Source organism: Fundulus heteroclitus, unplaced genomic scaffold (genome assembly GCF_011125445.2).
Source record: "Fundulus heteroclitus isolate FHET01 unplaced genomic scaffold, MU-UCD_Fhet_4.1 scaffold_78, whole genome shotgun sequence".
Taxonomy (NCBI): Eukaryota; Metazoa; Chordata; class Actinopteri; order Cyprinodontiformes; family Fundulidae; genus Fundulus; species Fundulus heteroclitus.
In genome coordinates, this window is record NW_023397230.1 from 1,096,421 (window position 1) to 1,114,866 (window position 18,446).

The following is an 18,446-nucleotide window of genomic DNA, read 5'->3' on the forward strand; positions in this document are numbered from 1 at the left end:
TCTGCCACTGCTTAATCAGTCTCATTCATTTCACCTGTCCACTGCCTTTTTATTTTACTTTTCTTTTTCCACAGTCGGCCAGTACCAGAGTATTAAACACCTTCCCTTGTTTCTGGATTTCGCTGTCTGGTCTTGCCCCCTCATCGGACATCTCATCAGCTTTCTGGACACGACCTGGACTGTCTCACGACCATAAATCTTGTCAAGCCATGGAATATGTCAGCCACCACACCAGGGATTCTTCCCAAAACTGCCACAGACGCCTCCTCCAGAGTTGCCAGGGAGCGCCTGCACAGACTATTAAGAACATCTGCCCAGAGTTGCCTGTGTGCCAATGCTCAGAACTGTTAATATTTGCCTGCTCCAAAGCTTTTTTATCATTTCATATAATAAACCTAAAATGAAACAAAGTGTCAGGCTAAATTTCAGGTTATCAGCCTCCTAGTGCATTATAAAACCTTTCCAGGGCCAGAAAGTTCCATAGAAAAAATTCAATGTCTTAAGAAAATATGCTAAGTAGTTGAGCAGAAACCAGCCTAAGCTCTAAACCACAACATAAACTTATTTCTATATTTTAAAGTAGATCAAAGAATCAGATTCACTGCTGGCAGTATTAGACAAAGCAGGTATAGATACACAGGGAGGAGTACGCTCAGAAAGCCACACATTTCTTGCAGTAGGTGTCCATTTGACAAAATAATAGCTGTGTCCTAGGAAGGTCTCCAAAACTCTAACAGTACTGTTTTGCTTTATACCAAACCCCGTTTATTCATACAGTTCAAAAAAGAGGGTGCCTGCCAGTATCCATTTTTTTCCCTGAAGAGTTAAACTTGAGTGTTTTCCTATCTTTAGTATATTTTCATATACAAACAGTCTGTCTTCCAGTTTATGGTGAAAGGCACAATTCACCCACTTCTAAACCAACTCATCAGCATTATCAAGAAGGGTATAACATTGCACTATTCCTTCAGCATCATCTCACTTTATTGTGAGCGTCATTTGTCACATGCTTTAATACTTTTTGACAAACACTCCTATAAATGGAAGTAAAAATGTAATGTATGCCCTGCAAAGTAAGAAGAGGGAGAATATCTCCAAAGAGTCTTTCTCCAAGCCTCCACATCACAACCTGGATATATTGCATTATCTGGGATAGACAATGCATGGATGGATGTTTTGTCATACAAATACACTCTCATTCAGTTGCTGAAAATAATGCAAAATGTACACAATATCAATTTGGAGAGGGTGAAACACAACTAATTAAGAACCCTCATCAGGATGGAAAATGCCAACATGTCCACAAGCAGAAACAGCCGCTTCACACACGGTGAAATGTTTTCTCTAACCACACTGTTGGGGAAGTGAAACTATAAATCCCGTGTTCTGAATGCAGTTTATGGCTGAACTTAGCCCACAGGAAACAGAGGAAGTCTTTCTGAACGCTGCATCTCTGTGAGGGTCAGCGGCGTCCTGGAAACAAACATCCTGGCTGATCCGCAATGTCTGATGCATTGCCCCGCTGATTGTTGAAGGAAAAACTACTGTTTTGTTTCTATTTTAGATTGTAAATTCCAGTAGGCCAGCAATGTAAGTGTGCACTTCAAAAAGCTGTTATGATAATATAGTATGATATCTATATGTCTGAATGAAAATTCTTCTACAGCTGCTAAAATGACCCAGGTGTATTGCTTTGTGCTATTTAAACTACACTGTGCATGCATGAAATGGATACATTGCTATCTCATTGTTTTGTGTAGAGTGGTAAAGACCGATTAACAGAAAAAAACTAAATCTTTATCTTGATTCATTTCAGGTCTTTAATGTGCTTAAAATGTCCTGGTCAGAGGTTGCATCTGACAAATTAAACAAAGATGTAATTTGCACTGACGCTTTATTTCTGTTAAGTTCCCTTCACATTTTTAGAATACAGAGCATATTCTGCTTTACTGCAACAAAATTTCCTGATGTCCCCCTGATTTATATGGATTATTGTTGAAGGCCCGAGAGGATTGTTTTCAAAAGAGATTTCGTTACCCGCATTCACAACGTTCTTGACTCCACAAATTTAATTCAAAACTGCACATATAAATTCAGCTCATGCACAGTTACTCGTTAAAGTGATGAGGTGATGATTAGGAAATAGCCGACATCTGTCCACCTTTTAAGCTGCTGCAAAACAGATTTGAATACTAAGCACCTGTGGGTAATATTTCCTTTAAATACAACCGTGAAAGACTTTTGGCTTTAAATTTATATCCATTTTATAATAATAGTTTATTTTGAACATACTTTGTTAAATACCTAAAATACCCGACATATCGCTGTGAATTGTTCCCTTTTATAGATTTCTAGTGGAATCAAGGCAATACATGTAGTTAATCACACTTAATTCGCCATTTAACAGAGGGGAGTTGTCTTTCAAAGAGTGCCTGATTGGATTAGACTGCTTTTACTCCTTGCGAAATAAAATCATAATTTGAAAAACAGCATAATTATTACTGACCCAAGTGATCTTTATTTGACGACACGGTTTGTTTTCAGATCTAAAACATCTAAGTGTGAACAGAAGAAATCTTCAAAGGGGCAAATACTTTTTCACCACACTATGCATACAGCTCTGCATTTTTCATGGAAAATCCCAGTACCTGTCCTATTTTTAAGGAAGAGAAGAGCAACAATCAGTGCAGGGTATGTTTATCCTTCCGAGTTTGGAGACATCGGCTCACAGTCCCCCTTTAGTTCCACAGCGGAGCATGATTTTGTAATTAGTCCCATTTTCTTGGAATGGTTTTAAGCATTTCCAAAAAAAACTGAAGAAGCTCATCAGCAAAACATTACTGCAGTTCTAATGACACATTTATGTTTTGACAGCTGGGTTCATTTACTTTAGTTAGATTCATTATCGTTCCTGTAAAACAATCTTTCAGAAAGTACCCTTAAAGCATTGGGTCATAGATCATGAGTTTATTTTATTATATTTTTTGTTCTTTAATTCAGTTATGCCTGCAACCTGGAGAACAACATATGACACCAACAGGAGGAACTATCAGAAGTAATTTCAAAACAATAAACACCATAAAACACATGATTGCTGAAGCAAAAACCTTTAAAGAAAAGGTAGCTTCAAACACAGATTTTATAATATTTTAATGTTATATTTCAGAACAGCAGCTGAGGGTCAACTTTTATTTCTGTCATATGGTGCTCTGGTGCACAAACTTTATCAGGCCCTGTAACGGGATTAAACATTGGCTCTCTACGTCATATCAGGGCAAAATAAATGGATGGGAGTACGATTATTGACGATTTTCACCCATTTATAGTTGCGAAAAGCTCACAGAGCAGCTGCTGGACCACAGTTTATAGGTTTAGGGCGTTTTAACTACCCTCACATTTCAAGTCCCCGCAGTTTCAGAAATTGAATCCAAAGGGTTGTGATCAAATTAGAAATAACTGTTGTGGTTTATTCATTTTAAAGCTACAGGTGTAAAATTCTACATTTGACCTGTATTCCACTTCTATGAATAGGAAGAAGAAACAGCTCTGCGTAGATTTAGCTTAACCTGATCTCTTTAAACCTGATGTTTCTGCTCTTAAGGTTTTTGACTTCTATTCAACAGGTGACCAGCTTTTTGAGGCTATTTCTTTCTTTCTGAAGTGATTTTAATCACTTCGGAACACAGTCTGTATCACTGATGATGCCTCACCATGTTTCTGGGGTTTGACATGAGGAAATGCTGAGCCACATGAGCTGGCAGCAGGTTGAACAGGATCCTCTTGTTGTCCAGCTTCACCTTCTCCATGTCGTCCCTCTCTTCCTCTGCCTGGAAACACAGATAAAGGACGGTGCTTTTAACAGTGAAATTCGCTAGAAGAATGTGCTCCAAATAGAGATGTAATGGCAAGTGCTTATCACTAGAGGGAGATAATGATTTGCAAACAAGACAAAGATGGAGCTTATCTTAAAACCGCAACAATCAGGCTTTTATTCCACAGACCACACACAAGAAAACTGCAGCTTAAATACATAATTATTGTAAATAATAATAAGAATTTGTAAGAACAATCTAAAGTCAACCAAGGTCTAATGGTTTGACAAATTTGATTTAAGCCCAGATTAAAAAAGTTATCAAGCAATACATTCTGAAAAGACAGGATTTCCAATTGTCTGCTCCAATTGAACATCTTTCTGTTTGAATCTACACCCAAACATTTTCCCAGTTTTATAACTGTATTCAACCAAATGTATTCATTTAATTTCTATTGACTTTTTATTCAAAATGTATTTCCTATTCGGTACAACAGAAAAACATCCTGTGTGTAGTATCTGAACGTCATTAATCTACATTTTTTTAATCATTCCTGGCATGATTTGTGTTGAGTGGTGACTAGTCACCAACCAGTGCGCCATCCGCTTTTACCTAAATCAGCCGAGTAAAATCAAACTGTGATATAATATCACAATATAAAGACTTCATTCTATTTATCAGTGTGCAAAAAAAAAAAAATACAGTGCGTTACACTCTTCAGCCCATTCTTTCTTTGCTTTGACAGACTCATTGTAGAGCTCATAAATATGCATTGCATTTTAAAAATTACTAAAGCACATGCTCAAACTGATGATGCATTGATTCTTATGACGTTAGTTTAATGCCAAGTGGGGACACCTTCTCCTTGTTCCAAAATACCATTTTTCGTTATTAAAGAACCAATTGGTTAGCTTGTGGGAAAGTTAACGTATCTAAACTGAGAAAAAGCGAGCACAAGGAAGAAGGGAAAGCTGTTAATCTGTGGTGGACAAACAGAGTTGGTTTCTTGCTGGAGGATTGTCCAGAAACCTTCCCCTCAGAGTAAAAATTACACGTTTGGCAACTTGTTGCACACCAAGCTCTGGCCGCATGGCATGATTTTTGGACAACACCAGCTTAAAACAATTTTAAAATACCTCACAGTGTAAGTTAGAAGTCAAAGTAACATGAAAATATTATAACTTTTAAGATTTGTTTTTTATTCTAATCTTACAAATGGCAACTAACTATATGACTATTAAGTATATACGCATAACTTCTTATTTGTTTACACACACACACACACACACACACACATATATATATACTGTCATGATTTAGGTTTTTGTTTGTTTGTTTTGGACTTTTCCAGACTTTTCTTGAATCTGCCCTTTCACCTCTCAGCCACCATCCTATCAGCTCTGTCCACTCCTCGGCCACCAGTTTTCATCCAATCAGCTCAGTCTCCTTTAGCCACAGCTCTGCTCTTGATCAGATCCACCTGCTGCTCTAATTAGAGTCCACTCTGCTCACCTGTTCATGCCTACTTATACCTGCCTCAGTCATCCACTCTCTGCCAGATCGTCTCATCTTGCTTCATATAATTATGCCGCTGTGTCTCTACCAGTTTTTGTGTGTCCAGCAAGCTGGACTCTTCTGTTTCATTTGTGTTCAGCCCTCACTGTTGTATGCTGTCAGTGTCTGTGTAGTGCACAAGTCTGCTCTGTCTCCCTGTGAGTTTGAGCCACTTGCTCTGCCCGTTGTGGTGGTTCCTCGGTCTGCATTGCCCGTTCTGGTCAGCTTCTGTCTTCATCTCAGATTCAAGTCTGTCACTGCCTGCTACGCATGTTGAAGTGTGGTTTTGCCAGTCACCCCACCTGCATCCTCTGGTCTCCTGCCCATTACTGCCTGCCTCATCTGCCATTATTCATATTCTGCAATGATTTTTTTTTTTAAAGTGAAGCTCTGGGTCCGGCAGAATATCAGGTTCTCCAGCTGTATTCTTAAAATACATACATATAAAGATGTTAAACATTTTAATGGACATTTCTGCAAATGTTTTTAAAAGGTTTTAAAAATCTGAATATGTATAGTTTCTTTAATTCAAGTTATTGTAGAAAGTGGACTTGATATAGTTTTTAAGATGCATCTTAGAACCGTAACTATTTTTATGAGCAGTTGCGATATGCTCACAAAGTCAGACACAGCAAAGGGACTAGATATTATTCACAAAGGAGCCAAAGTCCAAAGACAAACTTTGAGGCCTGGAAAAGTATTCATTAAGACCACATTAGAAAGTCCATACCAAAGACTGACATTTAGAAGGAAAGTTAAAATAAGTCAGGAGTGGTGTGAATGAAAACCCTTGGATCTTGTAAAGGCCCAGGATCCGGTTCAGTCTTTTTCCACCTCCAAAGGTTCATGAGAAAAGATAGATTTCAATATGCTTGGATGCAATCTCACCTGAGTTGCCCAAAGATAATCGAGCCTCAGCTTGAAATCCAGCTGCCTGGAATGAAGAGCCAGAGCTCCAGAAAATAGCAAGACGGCCAACACGGGATCGTAGCCTCGAGTGTGCAGAAAGCCACCACTGGATCATGATGTAAACACACAGAACACACAGAAATGTTTTATTTTTTAATGTTGTTAAGAGCCCCCATAACATAACAATAAGATTAATTTAGGAATTGTCTATAAATGCTGATAAGGATGAGGTATTCAGTTCTTTACTAAAGTGAAATTTCAGAGTTATTAGTGTGTCAGCCATCATATGAGCTTCTGTTCGAGTCATCATCCTTCAGTAGCAAAGCATCTTTATCACAAAGGATCAGATTTTAACAGGGATATTACTACTTTGGATCTAATCTTCGTTTTGTAAACCAGATCCAGGCTAAAGCAGGAAGGCCTCACCCCACAGCCTGACGGTAGCCACTGCTTTCCATAACCGCCGTGTATGTGAGGGAGAGGAGGAGGAGCAGCAGGATCTTCGGGAGCGATGAAACACGGAGGTAAGGGACCACAGTGAGAGTCCCGGCCACACAGGACAGCAGAGCGTAGGCCATGCCGGGACCCGTCCTGTCCACTGCGGTGCTGTTGGCAGGTCCGACCCCGAGGGCGTCGGCAGGGATGTCTTCCACAAAATGGCTAGAGTTCCTCTCGACGTTACCCCACGGTACACAAGCTGCCTGGAAAGAATCACATGTGGTCATGTAACAGAGACCTTCCACTCAGCCTTCATGGGATACAAGTACAGATTTGTTTCAGCAGTCTGACAAAAAAAAGTTGTTACTTCGTGATCATGTAGGAAATGGCACTAATTGAATGAAAGTAGATCAGAAGTTTGTGTTTATTTGACTGCAATTGTACTGCCTTCCTCGTAGGTGTTTTAGGTTTCAGGTTCTTGTTGAAAACATCACTGGTTGCTAAAATTAGGAAGCTAAATCTATGATTGTGCCTCTTTCCTCCACAGATTTATATTCACCTCCACAAACTAATGAAACTAGGCTAAATCCTCCATTGTGTCGTTTTGCTTTTATATAAAAAGACAGACCAATTAGTGAAACGAAATTAAGTAAAAAAAATGAGAAAACATTAAATAAAGCAAGGTTACGTTTCTAAAGGGGTGTAGACTCAAGTGAGCTTTTAGCAGCATTTTAAACAAATGATCACGGTAAATGCAGCAGAAAAAAAAGAATTAAGATTTAATAAAAGAACTACACAGAATGAAAGGAATAATTTATTCTGTATCAAATTTTGAGACTTCCAGCTTTAATTTTCCATTCATATATTTTAACTTCCATTCATATATTTTCCCCACCAACACTGTTAGGGCTATGGCCCATTTCTTCACTTATATAGCACCAGTTTTATTTCAACTTAAATATATATATAGCCTATATAATCAATATAGGTTGGCTCAAAAGATACACCTACAAGGAAATCAGCATCAACTCATTTTTGGAAGGAAGGATGAAGCCAAATTTTGGCAAAAAGATGAATAAGCATTATATTGTATTGTGTGAGTTATTTCAATAACTCACACCATCCTATCATTATTTGCAAATGTTGATTATAGCCAATTATTGTGTTAAACATAAGAATAACCTATAACTGGACCTAAGATTGTATTTTCATACGTCATCTTGATTTGCTGCCACGTTCTCTTACTAACTTGTCGGGTGTCACCTAGACACGTGTTTAATGCACCCTGTCCTTTCTCCTCTTTTTTTTTCTTTTGGATGCGGGTTACCTAGAGTTGTACCTAGATTACGTTTCTAGGTAAACCTGACAGGCATAAAAAGGATGTGGCAGCAAAGCAAGATGAAGTTTGACAATACAGTTTAATCAGGTAATGTCCAGTTATAAGTTATTCTTATGTTTAACCTTAATCAACTAAAGCATCAATTGCCGGTGTTCAACATATGCAATTAATGATGGGATGGTGTGAGTTATTGAAGTTAAATGATTTTCATTCATCTTTTTTGCCAGCATTTGGCTTCACACATCCTTCTAAAAGAATTAGTTGACACTGATTTTCTTATTGGTGTACAATTTGTGCCAACCTGATTTTATATTAACTATTACAAAAAAAGTTAAAAACAAAACAACTGGACTTGTTTTCCGTAGTTGAAGACGTTTCACTTCCTCTCCAGGAAGCTTTCTGAATTCAAAAAGTCTGGAGTAATGAGCAGTACCAAGCTTTATACCATTACCAAACAAAGGCCTTGTAATGGCTTAGATAACATGCAAATTCAACCGAAACAGGTCCACCCCTTAGTAATGGGCAGTTACTGTGGAGTATTTTTGCCTTTTCCAACACGTCCTAGTCCAGATCTCGGCTAAAAAGTAGGAAAAACTGAGTTAGTCCAGACAACCCTGCTACCGAGCAAGGTTGTTTCACTGAGTAATTTGTTGTCATTATTTGACTCAGGGTAATGGCTTCCTAAGTTTCTGAAATGGAAAATCCAGGGTATGCAGGAATTTACCCCAGAAATTACTCTGGATAGCCACTACCCCGGCTTTGTGAAACTGGGTGCAGCAGATGACATGGCCCTAAATCATTGCTGACCGTGGAAACTTCACACTGGACCTTGAGCAATGTGGATTATGTGCTTCTACATGCTTTAGCAAGACTGAGGTCTGGATGAAATGTAAACTTTACTTTCATCTGAAAAGGGGACTTTGGACCACTGTGCAACAGTCCAGTTCTTTTTTTCTTTAGCCCAGATAACATTATTATTATTATTATTATTATTATTATTATTATTATTATTATTATTATTATTATTATTATTATTATTATTATTATTATAATAGTCACCGTTTAATTGGAGGAAACCAGTTGTGAACCAAGATTTTGTTTCAGATAAGCAGTGGAGGAAGAGGGAAGAAGGGAGTGTGGAATTGGGTGTGGTGGAAACGTAGATCTGGGTGTCATCTGCATAGCAGTGGATATGGATGATGAATTTTCCGAACATATTGCCAAGAGGATGGAGACAAACGATGATGAGAAGAGACCCTAAAGGCTCATTCCTGGTGCACACCTTGTGTAACAGGAGAGGGGTTTCAATCTAAAGGACTTGAGTTGGACGAACTGAGTGTAGCCTGACAGATAAGAATTAAACCACTCGAGTGGGGTGTGGGTAGTGCCAATGGAAGACGGTCTACTGAGAAAAGAAATAGTGTGAGACACCATATGAAAGGTAGCAGATAGAATGAGAAGGATGAAGAAGATCAGAGTCAGGTGTCATGAAGAGGTCATCTATGATTTTTTTGGAGGGCAGTTTCAGTGCTGCGGTGGGGCAAAAACCATGTTCATGAAGAGATTTTTGGGTTAAATGGACACAAAGTTGAGTGGGTATGCATTTTTTTTCTAGAATTTTCGAAATAAAAAGTAAGTTAGCAATGGGGCACAGGTTATTGTAGTTGTTAGGATCGAAACCAGTTTTTTTTTCAGTATTTGAACAACAGCTACAAATTTGAAATGGCAGGGAAAAACTCCAGAAGTCGATGATGGCATAAACGAGAGGAAGCGGAGAGGAAATGCAAGATTTTAACAAAATTGTAGGGAGGGGATCAAGAGGACAGGTGGATGACTTGGATTGAGAGATAAGGTCTGCAATTCATGTTCAAGTAATGACAAGGGCTGGCAATAATTTAAAAAGTCCATGGAGGAGACAACTGAAGTGTCTAAACTGAGGAGACTAGGAATTTTGTGATTACTTTCATTAAAATAAAATTAGGGAATTGCATGAGTCAGCTGAGTGCATAAAGGGGTGGGGAGGGACGGAGGGGGATTGAAGAATTTTGCTGACAAGTGAAAAGACTGACTTGGTATTATCTTTGCTGAGACAGATTAGACCAGAGCAGTGGGTGGCTTTTGATTTGGCAATTGAGTCCTTGTAGCGCAGTAGGTGGATATTATACATTTCTTTGTGAATAGTGAGGCCAGTTTTCCTGTATAGCCAGTTAAGTTGTCTATATTGGACTTTCAGTGACTGGAGTTCAGATGTACAGGTACATCTAATATATATCTATATATATCTATCTATATATATATATATATATATATATATATATATATATATATATATATATATATATATATATATATATATATATATATATTGGGTAAAATTGCAATATTATTCGCCAGTCACGTTAGAAAGTGAAAATTATAGATATATTCCAAGCCATTGTTTCTTGTAATTTTGATGATCATAGCTTTTATATCATGAGAACATCAAATTCAGTGTCTTAGAAAACTAGAATACTGTAAAAAAAATGTATATTGGAAATTCACAGTGTCACACTAACATCAACTAATCAACTCAATGCACCTGCAAAGGTTTCCTGAGACATTAATCAGTCTCTCACTTTGGGTCATAAGGCAATACAATCATGGGGAAGACTTTTTATTGACAGATGTCATTTCAGTGACATCCTTCACAAGGATGGTAAACCCCAAAATGGTCAATGCTGAAGGAGCTGGTTGTTCAGAGTTCTATATCCAAGCATATTAATAGAATGTTGTGTGGAAGGAAGAAGTGTGGTAGCATAAAGCGCACCAGAAAAAGGGAAAGCCACAGCGGATCTTACTTCATACTTGACTCCATGGACGATGATTTTAAATTTATTTAAAACCTAAGTACGCTACTATTGTGCGATGATGCAATCATCGCATGATCCGAGTCCAACTGCTCTAATTACCTTCCCTCGGGCATTAGACAGGTCTCTTCACTTTCTGATTTTAAATCCTCTCTTTTCCTTGGCTTTGACACAATTTGAGATGTTGACATGGTTTTACTGTGTATTACTTTCTCTAATTTTATTACTACTTTTATGTGCCATTCTGCTTATTGTTTTATGGTTGATCATTTGTATTCTACGATTGTGTATAGCACTTTGGTCCTGTGGGTGTCCTTTATAAATAAAATTGGAATGGTATGGTACGAAATAAACTTGCTTTGCAATAATTTTTTTCTGCATGCCCTGCATGCCTACATAACTCCCTGTCATGCATATGCAGTATATTAGTTGCTATGGAAGCTTTATGCAATTATATCTTACTTGATTGACATCTTTTTGATTTTGAAGTGTAGATCAGAGAATTTTGCTTTTATGTTAGTTATACAACAAGGAGAATAGGAAGTCAGTAATAACTAATCAAGCCCTGATCATTTTAAAAACAAAGTATAAATAACAAATATATTACATGTATTTTATAAGAACTGTAAGGGGTGCTGATAAGTGTGACAATGGTTATTTTGTGATGTAACGTATATAAAAAAAGGTTTGTTTATGATTATGCTACTGCAACATAGGATGAATAGGTGCTAATAATTACAAAGATCCACTGGTGTCCAGCACAAAGACATACCACACAGGCTTGTGTAACAGAGTAGGTGAGCAGAACCAAGAAGATGCAGAGGACTGTTCGGATCTGGATGGTCAGACAGCCTGGTTGGCACTATAAAAAAAAAAAAAAAAAACTGATGGAGTGAGAGGCTGAAGATTAACGGTCAGCAAATTAAGAAAGGCATAATAATATTCCATTGAAAAGTCAAACATAGACAGAAGTGAGACATAGAAATCTAAAAAAAAATCCCATAATAATGGTGCAAACTCAATATTGAGGAAAATAATAGTATTATGCTATCAAAAGGTCCCTAACCACAACAAACAAACATGTCTGCGTTTTACAGGCAACCTTGCCCACCTGCTCGGCTATAATAAACCTCATGTCTCACACGTGCTTCCTGCACTACTTAAGCACTCCACAGCCACTTTGTCAGGGCCACTTCTATCCACCTGTGTCTGTATTGGTCCTGTTAGATCGCAACACTGCATTTGATAGTTGATCACAATATTCTCGTATATAGGCTTGAACGTGCTGAAATAGGATTAGATAACTTTCTGATTTGCCCCGCTGTTGTTATTCCTGTTATGCTATTGTAAAAATAGAACAATCATGGTTGGATAACTTCTGACCCATACTTCAATTTAGAAGGTGGTGGTAATACACCGTAAAGTTGTTTGTCACAAAAAAAAAAAAACGCGATAAAAAAACACAAGATGTGTCAAAAGTGCTTGCCAGTAGATCTCCAGGGTGCTCTCCATGTCTGATCACTACTTTTCGACCTTGATTCCATGTCCTGGATTTCCCTGCCTTGCCCTTATTGAACTTTATACCAAGCGTCTGTTATCTGGACAAAGACCTGTTTTCTCTTTGCTGACATATGAGCTTGCCTAATGTTTTGGATTTGCCTGCCAACCTCTGATTATCTGTGTATGACCGTCCCCTGCCCTTTGGATTACGGACTGATCGCTGCCATTCTGTCTGACGCCTCTGCAGTGAGTGAAGCTTGCTCTCACCACTGCCAGGTAGAAACCAGCCCGCTCCTGCAGAGGTTCACTGACTGCGTCTAGCTTTCTGGCTTAAATTTGCCCTTTAAACGCAACATATTGTCTGGCTTGATTTTCTAGTGCTTAGTTTAGTTTTATTGGCAAAAATGTAAACTGCAATCTCATAAAAACTGTAAAAATAGTCAGATGAAATAGAGACAAACTTAAAATAATATACAATTACCAGATGAATAAATAAACCAAGATCATAATGTAATTTTTAAAGCCAGAAAATAACAGATTACACTAGTTAAAACATTAAATACAATGATGTCATAAAATAGTCATAAAACAGAATACATTAATTAAATATGTAAAATTTCCAAAATGTAAAATTATATATATATATATATATATATATATATATATATATATGTATGTATGTATGTATGTATGTATGTATGTATATATATATATATATATATATATATATATATATATATATATATATATATATATATATAATATTATAATTAGTAGTTTTTTTTAATTCAATTTTCAATTCAGTTTTATTTATATATTGCCAATTCATGAAACATGTCATCTCGAGGCACTTTACAAAGTCAAAATTAATCATATTATACAGATTGGTCAAAAATTTCCTATATAAGGGAACCAGTTGATTGCTTCAAAGTCCCGACAAGCAGCATTCACTCCTGGAGAAGCGTAGATCTACAGGGAGAGTCGTCTGCATTGTCCACTGCTTTGAAGCAATCCGTCATACTGAGCAAGCATGAAGCGACAGTGGAAAGAAAAACCACCCATTAGCCGGAAGGAAAAACCTCCAGCAGTTCTATGAAATTTGAGAAAAATTGACTATAGAGATTTTAAAGTATTAAAAAATGCAGAAGACCTGACCTTCCCCTTGAAGCTTTGTTATTCCCAACTGACTACGAAAAAAATACTCTGATACTAAAATGTCTTCATTTTTGAAAAACCTTTGCTAAAAAAGTCATAACTGTAGATTCAAAACCATAACAAATCTCAAACGCCACAAAGAACATACAGAATCACCATCACTTGTTGAGGCATGGAGTAGAAATAAGGACATAAAACAACTATAACAAATTTTGTAATGAAGACAAATGACCACACAGCTATTAATTTGGATATAAGTGACAGAAGGATTTATTTGATTCACAAAGTATCACAAAATGTAAATAAAAAAAGACCCTCTGAAGACCAGTGGCTCTTCGGAGAAGACAGAAGGTCCTACCTGAACTCTGGTGAGATGCAGGTACATCACACAGGCCACGTGGAAACACACACACAGCACCAGCAGCAGCAACACCAGCATCCCCCTAAGAAAGAAACACCAAGGATAGAAAGCACATCCTGAAGTTTCTCCATGGATTAATACAGAATGATGTGTGTGTGACTGTGTAAGGGGTGTTCGTACTGTGGGATCATTAGTAGATAGATAAGGCCAAACAGGGCACCCAGGATCAGAGAGAGAACCACCGCACTGATGAAATGGTCGTCATAAACCTGGTGATACTAGGGAAAACAGAGAACGCTGTAAGATATTTTTAGCATTCATTCGTCAGGGCCTGCATTTGTGTATCCAGGATTTGGGTATCCAGGTTAAATGCTGTACATGGATTTATCTTTTGTAAATGCTGAGTTTGGTATGTGTTCACCTTCCAAGCATCCACACTAGCAATAAGTAGCAACAAATAATAATACTATACCGGATGCTACTACTATTACTTGCTGCAAACAAATTGCCTTTGGGGACCTAGCAAAGTCTAAAGTCAATAATATGAAAATCTGTTGAAGGTTTTTATCTTGGTATAGGTATTATTACAGTTTAGTCAAATTTTGTTGAAAAACACAAAAAAAGTGTTTTTACAGACGTTTCAACAGTAAAATGACTCGTTGCTGTTTTTTCACATTTTTATTATTTAACTGTTATAGTATGTTGCTTTTTTTCTAAAAACAGTCAAAGATCAACAGAAGAAATTGATAAAACTGTTGACACGTTTCCCATAATAATTGTGAAAGATCAACAAATCAAATAACAATCAGCAAGTATTATAATGGCCTACACTTGTATAATACTTTTATCAAGTCTGAGGACTCCAAAGCACTTTGCAATACAATCAGTCATTGTAGCCACAGCTGTCCTAGGGCAGACTGACAGAAGCAGTGCTGCCATAAATCATGCGCGGCCGGGTCATGAGAAATTAGAAGGTTTTTCTCTGAGGAAGCCCAGAAAAATTGAAGAGCGAAGATATTAATATTAAAGGAGCAATAAGTAGTAAGACACATAGTAATACGTGACATACACAATGCCTTTCACAGAGACCAGCCATTTACTCAACGGTGCGTTGTTGCTGTGAAACATCACTGAATTTTTACTTCCACAGGACAGATATATGATTTTTTTATTCTCTTCTACTTCTGGTCCGCTTCCCTTACTAGTTTTCATGTTTGCAGGCTGCTGCTCTTTTCCTAAAATAAAAGACCAAATGCTGTGCTCTGTTTTAGAAACTCTGGCAACTTTCATATGATTGGCTAAGGAACCAGGAAGTAAACACAGGCTACACACTACACCAAAGTAGTTCCAGACCGTACCTCCAGGTTTGACAGCAGAAAAACTGGACTAAGACATTGTTGATGGAGAGGACCGATTGTTTATAGGTATTGTTGCTTCCATCCAGGGTAAGAAATGAGAATGCTTTAAGTTGATTTTAAAGTAAATATCTTACTTAGTGCTCTTTTAAGAACCATTATGAACAGAGTGGGTAAAACCGAAATATAATTTCATCATTTACAAACCACAAACCACGCCTGAAGGAAAAAGAAAGGACATTTCAGCTTTCTATATCAAGATGTGCTGTGTCAGATCTGGTGATTTATTAAGGCTTTCTCTCGATTTTACACCCAGAAAGCTGTTAAGTTTTAACTCTGAGGTGTCCATTCATCCAACTCATCCGGTAGAAGGCAGCGGCTGTCTGCCTTTCAGACTTAGAGCACCCGGGGGGAGCAGCGGGGTGCTTTTGCAGAGGTGGATGCTGAAAGCAGCTCGTGCTCGGTAAAAGCCCGAATCGCTCTCTGTTTCCCACAGCCTGGCAGTCAGCGTGAAACCAAACCAATAAAAATGATTTCAGTGAAGTTGAAAACGTTTTAAACTATTGATGTGTTATCCTCTCTCCCGCCTTAGCCGTGATCTCACAATGCTGTAAATCTGAACTCTGTGATTGAAAATAGCCGGCGGGAGCAGCAGTCGGCCGTTACAGGAAGCTTGAACTAGGCACGGTCTGAAAGCTCTCTCAACTGGGCAGTTGAGGAGTCAGCGCAAAATCAAACTAATAAAAATAATGTCACTGTGGATAAAAATCTTTTAAGCTATTAACATGTTCTCCTTTTTCCGGCCATGGCTGAGGTAAAAGGATCCCACCTGAAGCTGTAAATTTTAACTCAGTGCCCACCATACGGAGCTCGGACCCCGGGAAGCCCCTGCAAGCTTCGTCTGCTGAGAGGCCAGAAGCTTGCAGGATAAATGGCTCGTCTCTGCCTCTCTGCTTCTGACTCTCTCTGACTCTTTATAATTTTTATCAGAAAGTGTGTTTGGACAGGGATATCTGCTGTTTAACACTGAAGTTATTTAAAAAAAATTGTAAAGAAAACCATGATAAGGATAAATTATATATATACAATGTTATATATACTCTTCACTGCTTTAGGTTTTTTTCAACTAAGGGTGGAACTGATAACAAAGAATTCTAGGTATATTTCTCAGCTTTGTGGTCAGAAAATCACTGCTTAGACTCAACCAGAGCATTAAAAATGCTCTGGTTGAGTCAACATGGACCGCTGTAGAAAGTCTGTCATCATGGGGCAACATTAGCTTTCTCTTACACTACAGCGTGCTTGTTGGTACGGGCGCTTCCCAATCCAAATCAATCTGCAGTTTGAACACATTCTTTTTGCTTTTTAAATCCAGGGTAGGATTAGGCTGAAATCAAAAGTCACAAACTTTATTTTTTGGAGCCATGCAACTGTTCTCTCTTTTCTTTCATTAAACTGCAAAATGCCCCGAAATAAGTTAAATAATCTGATAAACTTTGTTATCGGTTATTTTCAGACTCAATATATGTTGCGCAATAGCTCAGCTCACAGTGGCAAGACTTCAGGCATTAACCAGCATAAAACAGTGGTGGATTTACTCTTTAATCCAAAATATTCATATCCATTTTGTTATATTAAACCCCTAAAATTACAACGTATTTTGTTTTATGATAGAACAACACCAAGCATAGTACGAAAAATAAAATCTTTAGAAGCAAAACACATTATTTATAATCACCCCCCTTTACTCAAATACTTCAAAACATAATCTGGTGCAACCAATTACATTTAAAAGTCACCTAAATAGTAAACAGAGTTGCACTTTTTATGTAAATTAATCTCAGTTTACATTCTGTTGTTCTGTAAAGGCCTCAGGGGTTTGGTAGAGAACGTTAGTGAACAAATAGCATCAGAGACACCAAGGAACTCAGCAGACATGCTGGGGTAAAGACCTAGAGATGTTTAAAGCTGGTTTAGGTTACAAAGCAATCTAATGATATCTCAGAAGAGCACTGATCAACCCATCATTCAAAAACTGAAAGAGTATGGCACAACAGCAACCCTACCAAGACAAGGTCGTTCATCTGAACTGACACAACCAGTAAGCAGAGCAGTTAATCCAAGAATCAGCCAGGAGGCCCATTTTTTTTTTTTTTTTTTTTTTTTTTTTTATTTCCTTTATTTAACCAGGTAAACCCCGTTGAGATCTGGATCTCATTTTCAAGGGGGACCTGGGCAGAAATCTGCAAAAACACTACAACCTGGTTACAAAAATAAAACCAATTAATACATATGCACAAATATAAAACAATAAAAACAATTTAAAAGCAGTGACACTGTTTCATACAAGCTTGTTGTCTATCTTTAAGAACCGCTCGAAATAAGTCCAATGAAATAGTTTCTGACATCTTGAGCTCAGACTGGAGCTGATTCCACGCTATAGGAGCCAACACACTGAATGCTTTCTTTCCTTTATCAGTTCGAACACGAGGAACATGTAGAAGGATAAAGTCATTTGAGCGTAAAGCATGTGAACTACTAGATCTATGCAAAAGAGAGCTTAAGTAAGTTGGTGTTAGTCCAAGTAGAGATTTATAGATCAGGATCATCAAATGATTGTTTCTCCGAACACTTAAAGGAGGCCAATCAGCTTTTGCATACAAATCACAATGATGTGTCAAACGTCTACTCCCAGTTATAAACCTTAAAGCACAATGATAAACAGTATTCAAAGATTTCAGACATTTGGTTGAAGCATTCATATATAAAACATCTCCATAATCCAGAAGTGGCAGGAATGTTGCTGCAACCAATTTACTTCTAGCTTTGAGTGAGAAACACGGTCCATTTCGATAATAAAACCCAATCTTCATTTTCAATGTTCGTAATAGATTTGCAATATGATTTTTAAAAGAAAGTTCATTATCTAGAATAAAACCAAGATATTTATAATGGTAAGTCTGAAGGAGCTGTGGATATCCAAAGCTCACGTGGGATATTCTGTTGACAGGATGACCATGGCCAAGCAGAAAACAAGATACATCTTTGTGGAACAGTGGCAAGAAGGAAGCCATTAGTCCCATTGACAGTTTACCATGAGAATGTAGGGTATCCAACAAATGTGGAAGGAGAATATTTTTGTCTCCACCAAAATGGTATGGATGGTAGAGAACTAAG

At 37.6% G+C, this 18,446-nt stretch overlaps 1 protein-coding gene across 1 annotated transcript in view; it reads right to left on the reverse strand.

Annotated features, from left to right (window-relative positions):
• Positions 1-3,720: 3,720 nt before the first annotated feature.
• The window catches only part of adcy1a (adenylate cyclase 1a), a gene marked incomplete at its 3' end in the record, with an annotated part of 58,046 nt that continues 43,320 nt past the window's right edge, over positions 3,721-18,446 (reverse strand). Inside the window, 6 exon segments of the mRNA XM_036134261.1 lie at positions 3,721-3,827; positions 6,255-6,381; positions 6,702-6,976; positions 11,671-11,760; positions 13,912-13,996; positions 14,095-14,192. Coding sequence (XP_035990154.1) covers positions 3,721-3,827; positions 6,255-6,381; positions 6,702-6,976; positions 11,671-11,760; positions 13,912-13,996; positions 14,095-14,192 — 782 coding nt within the window.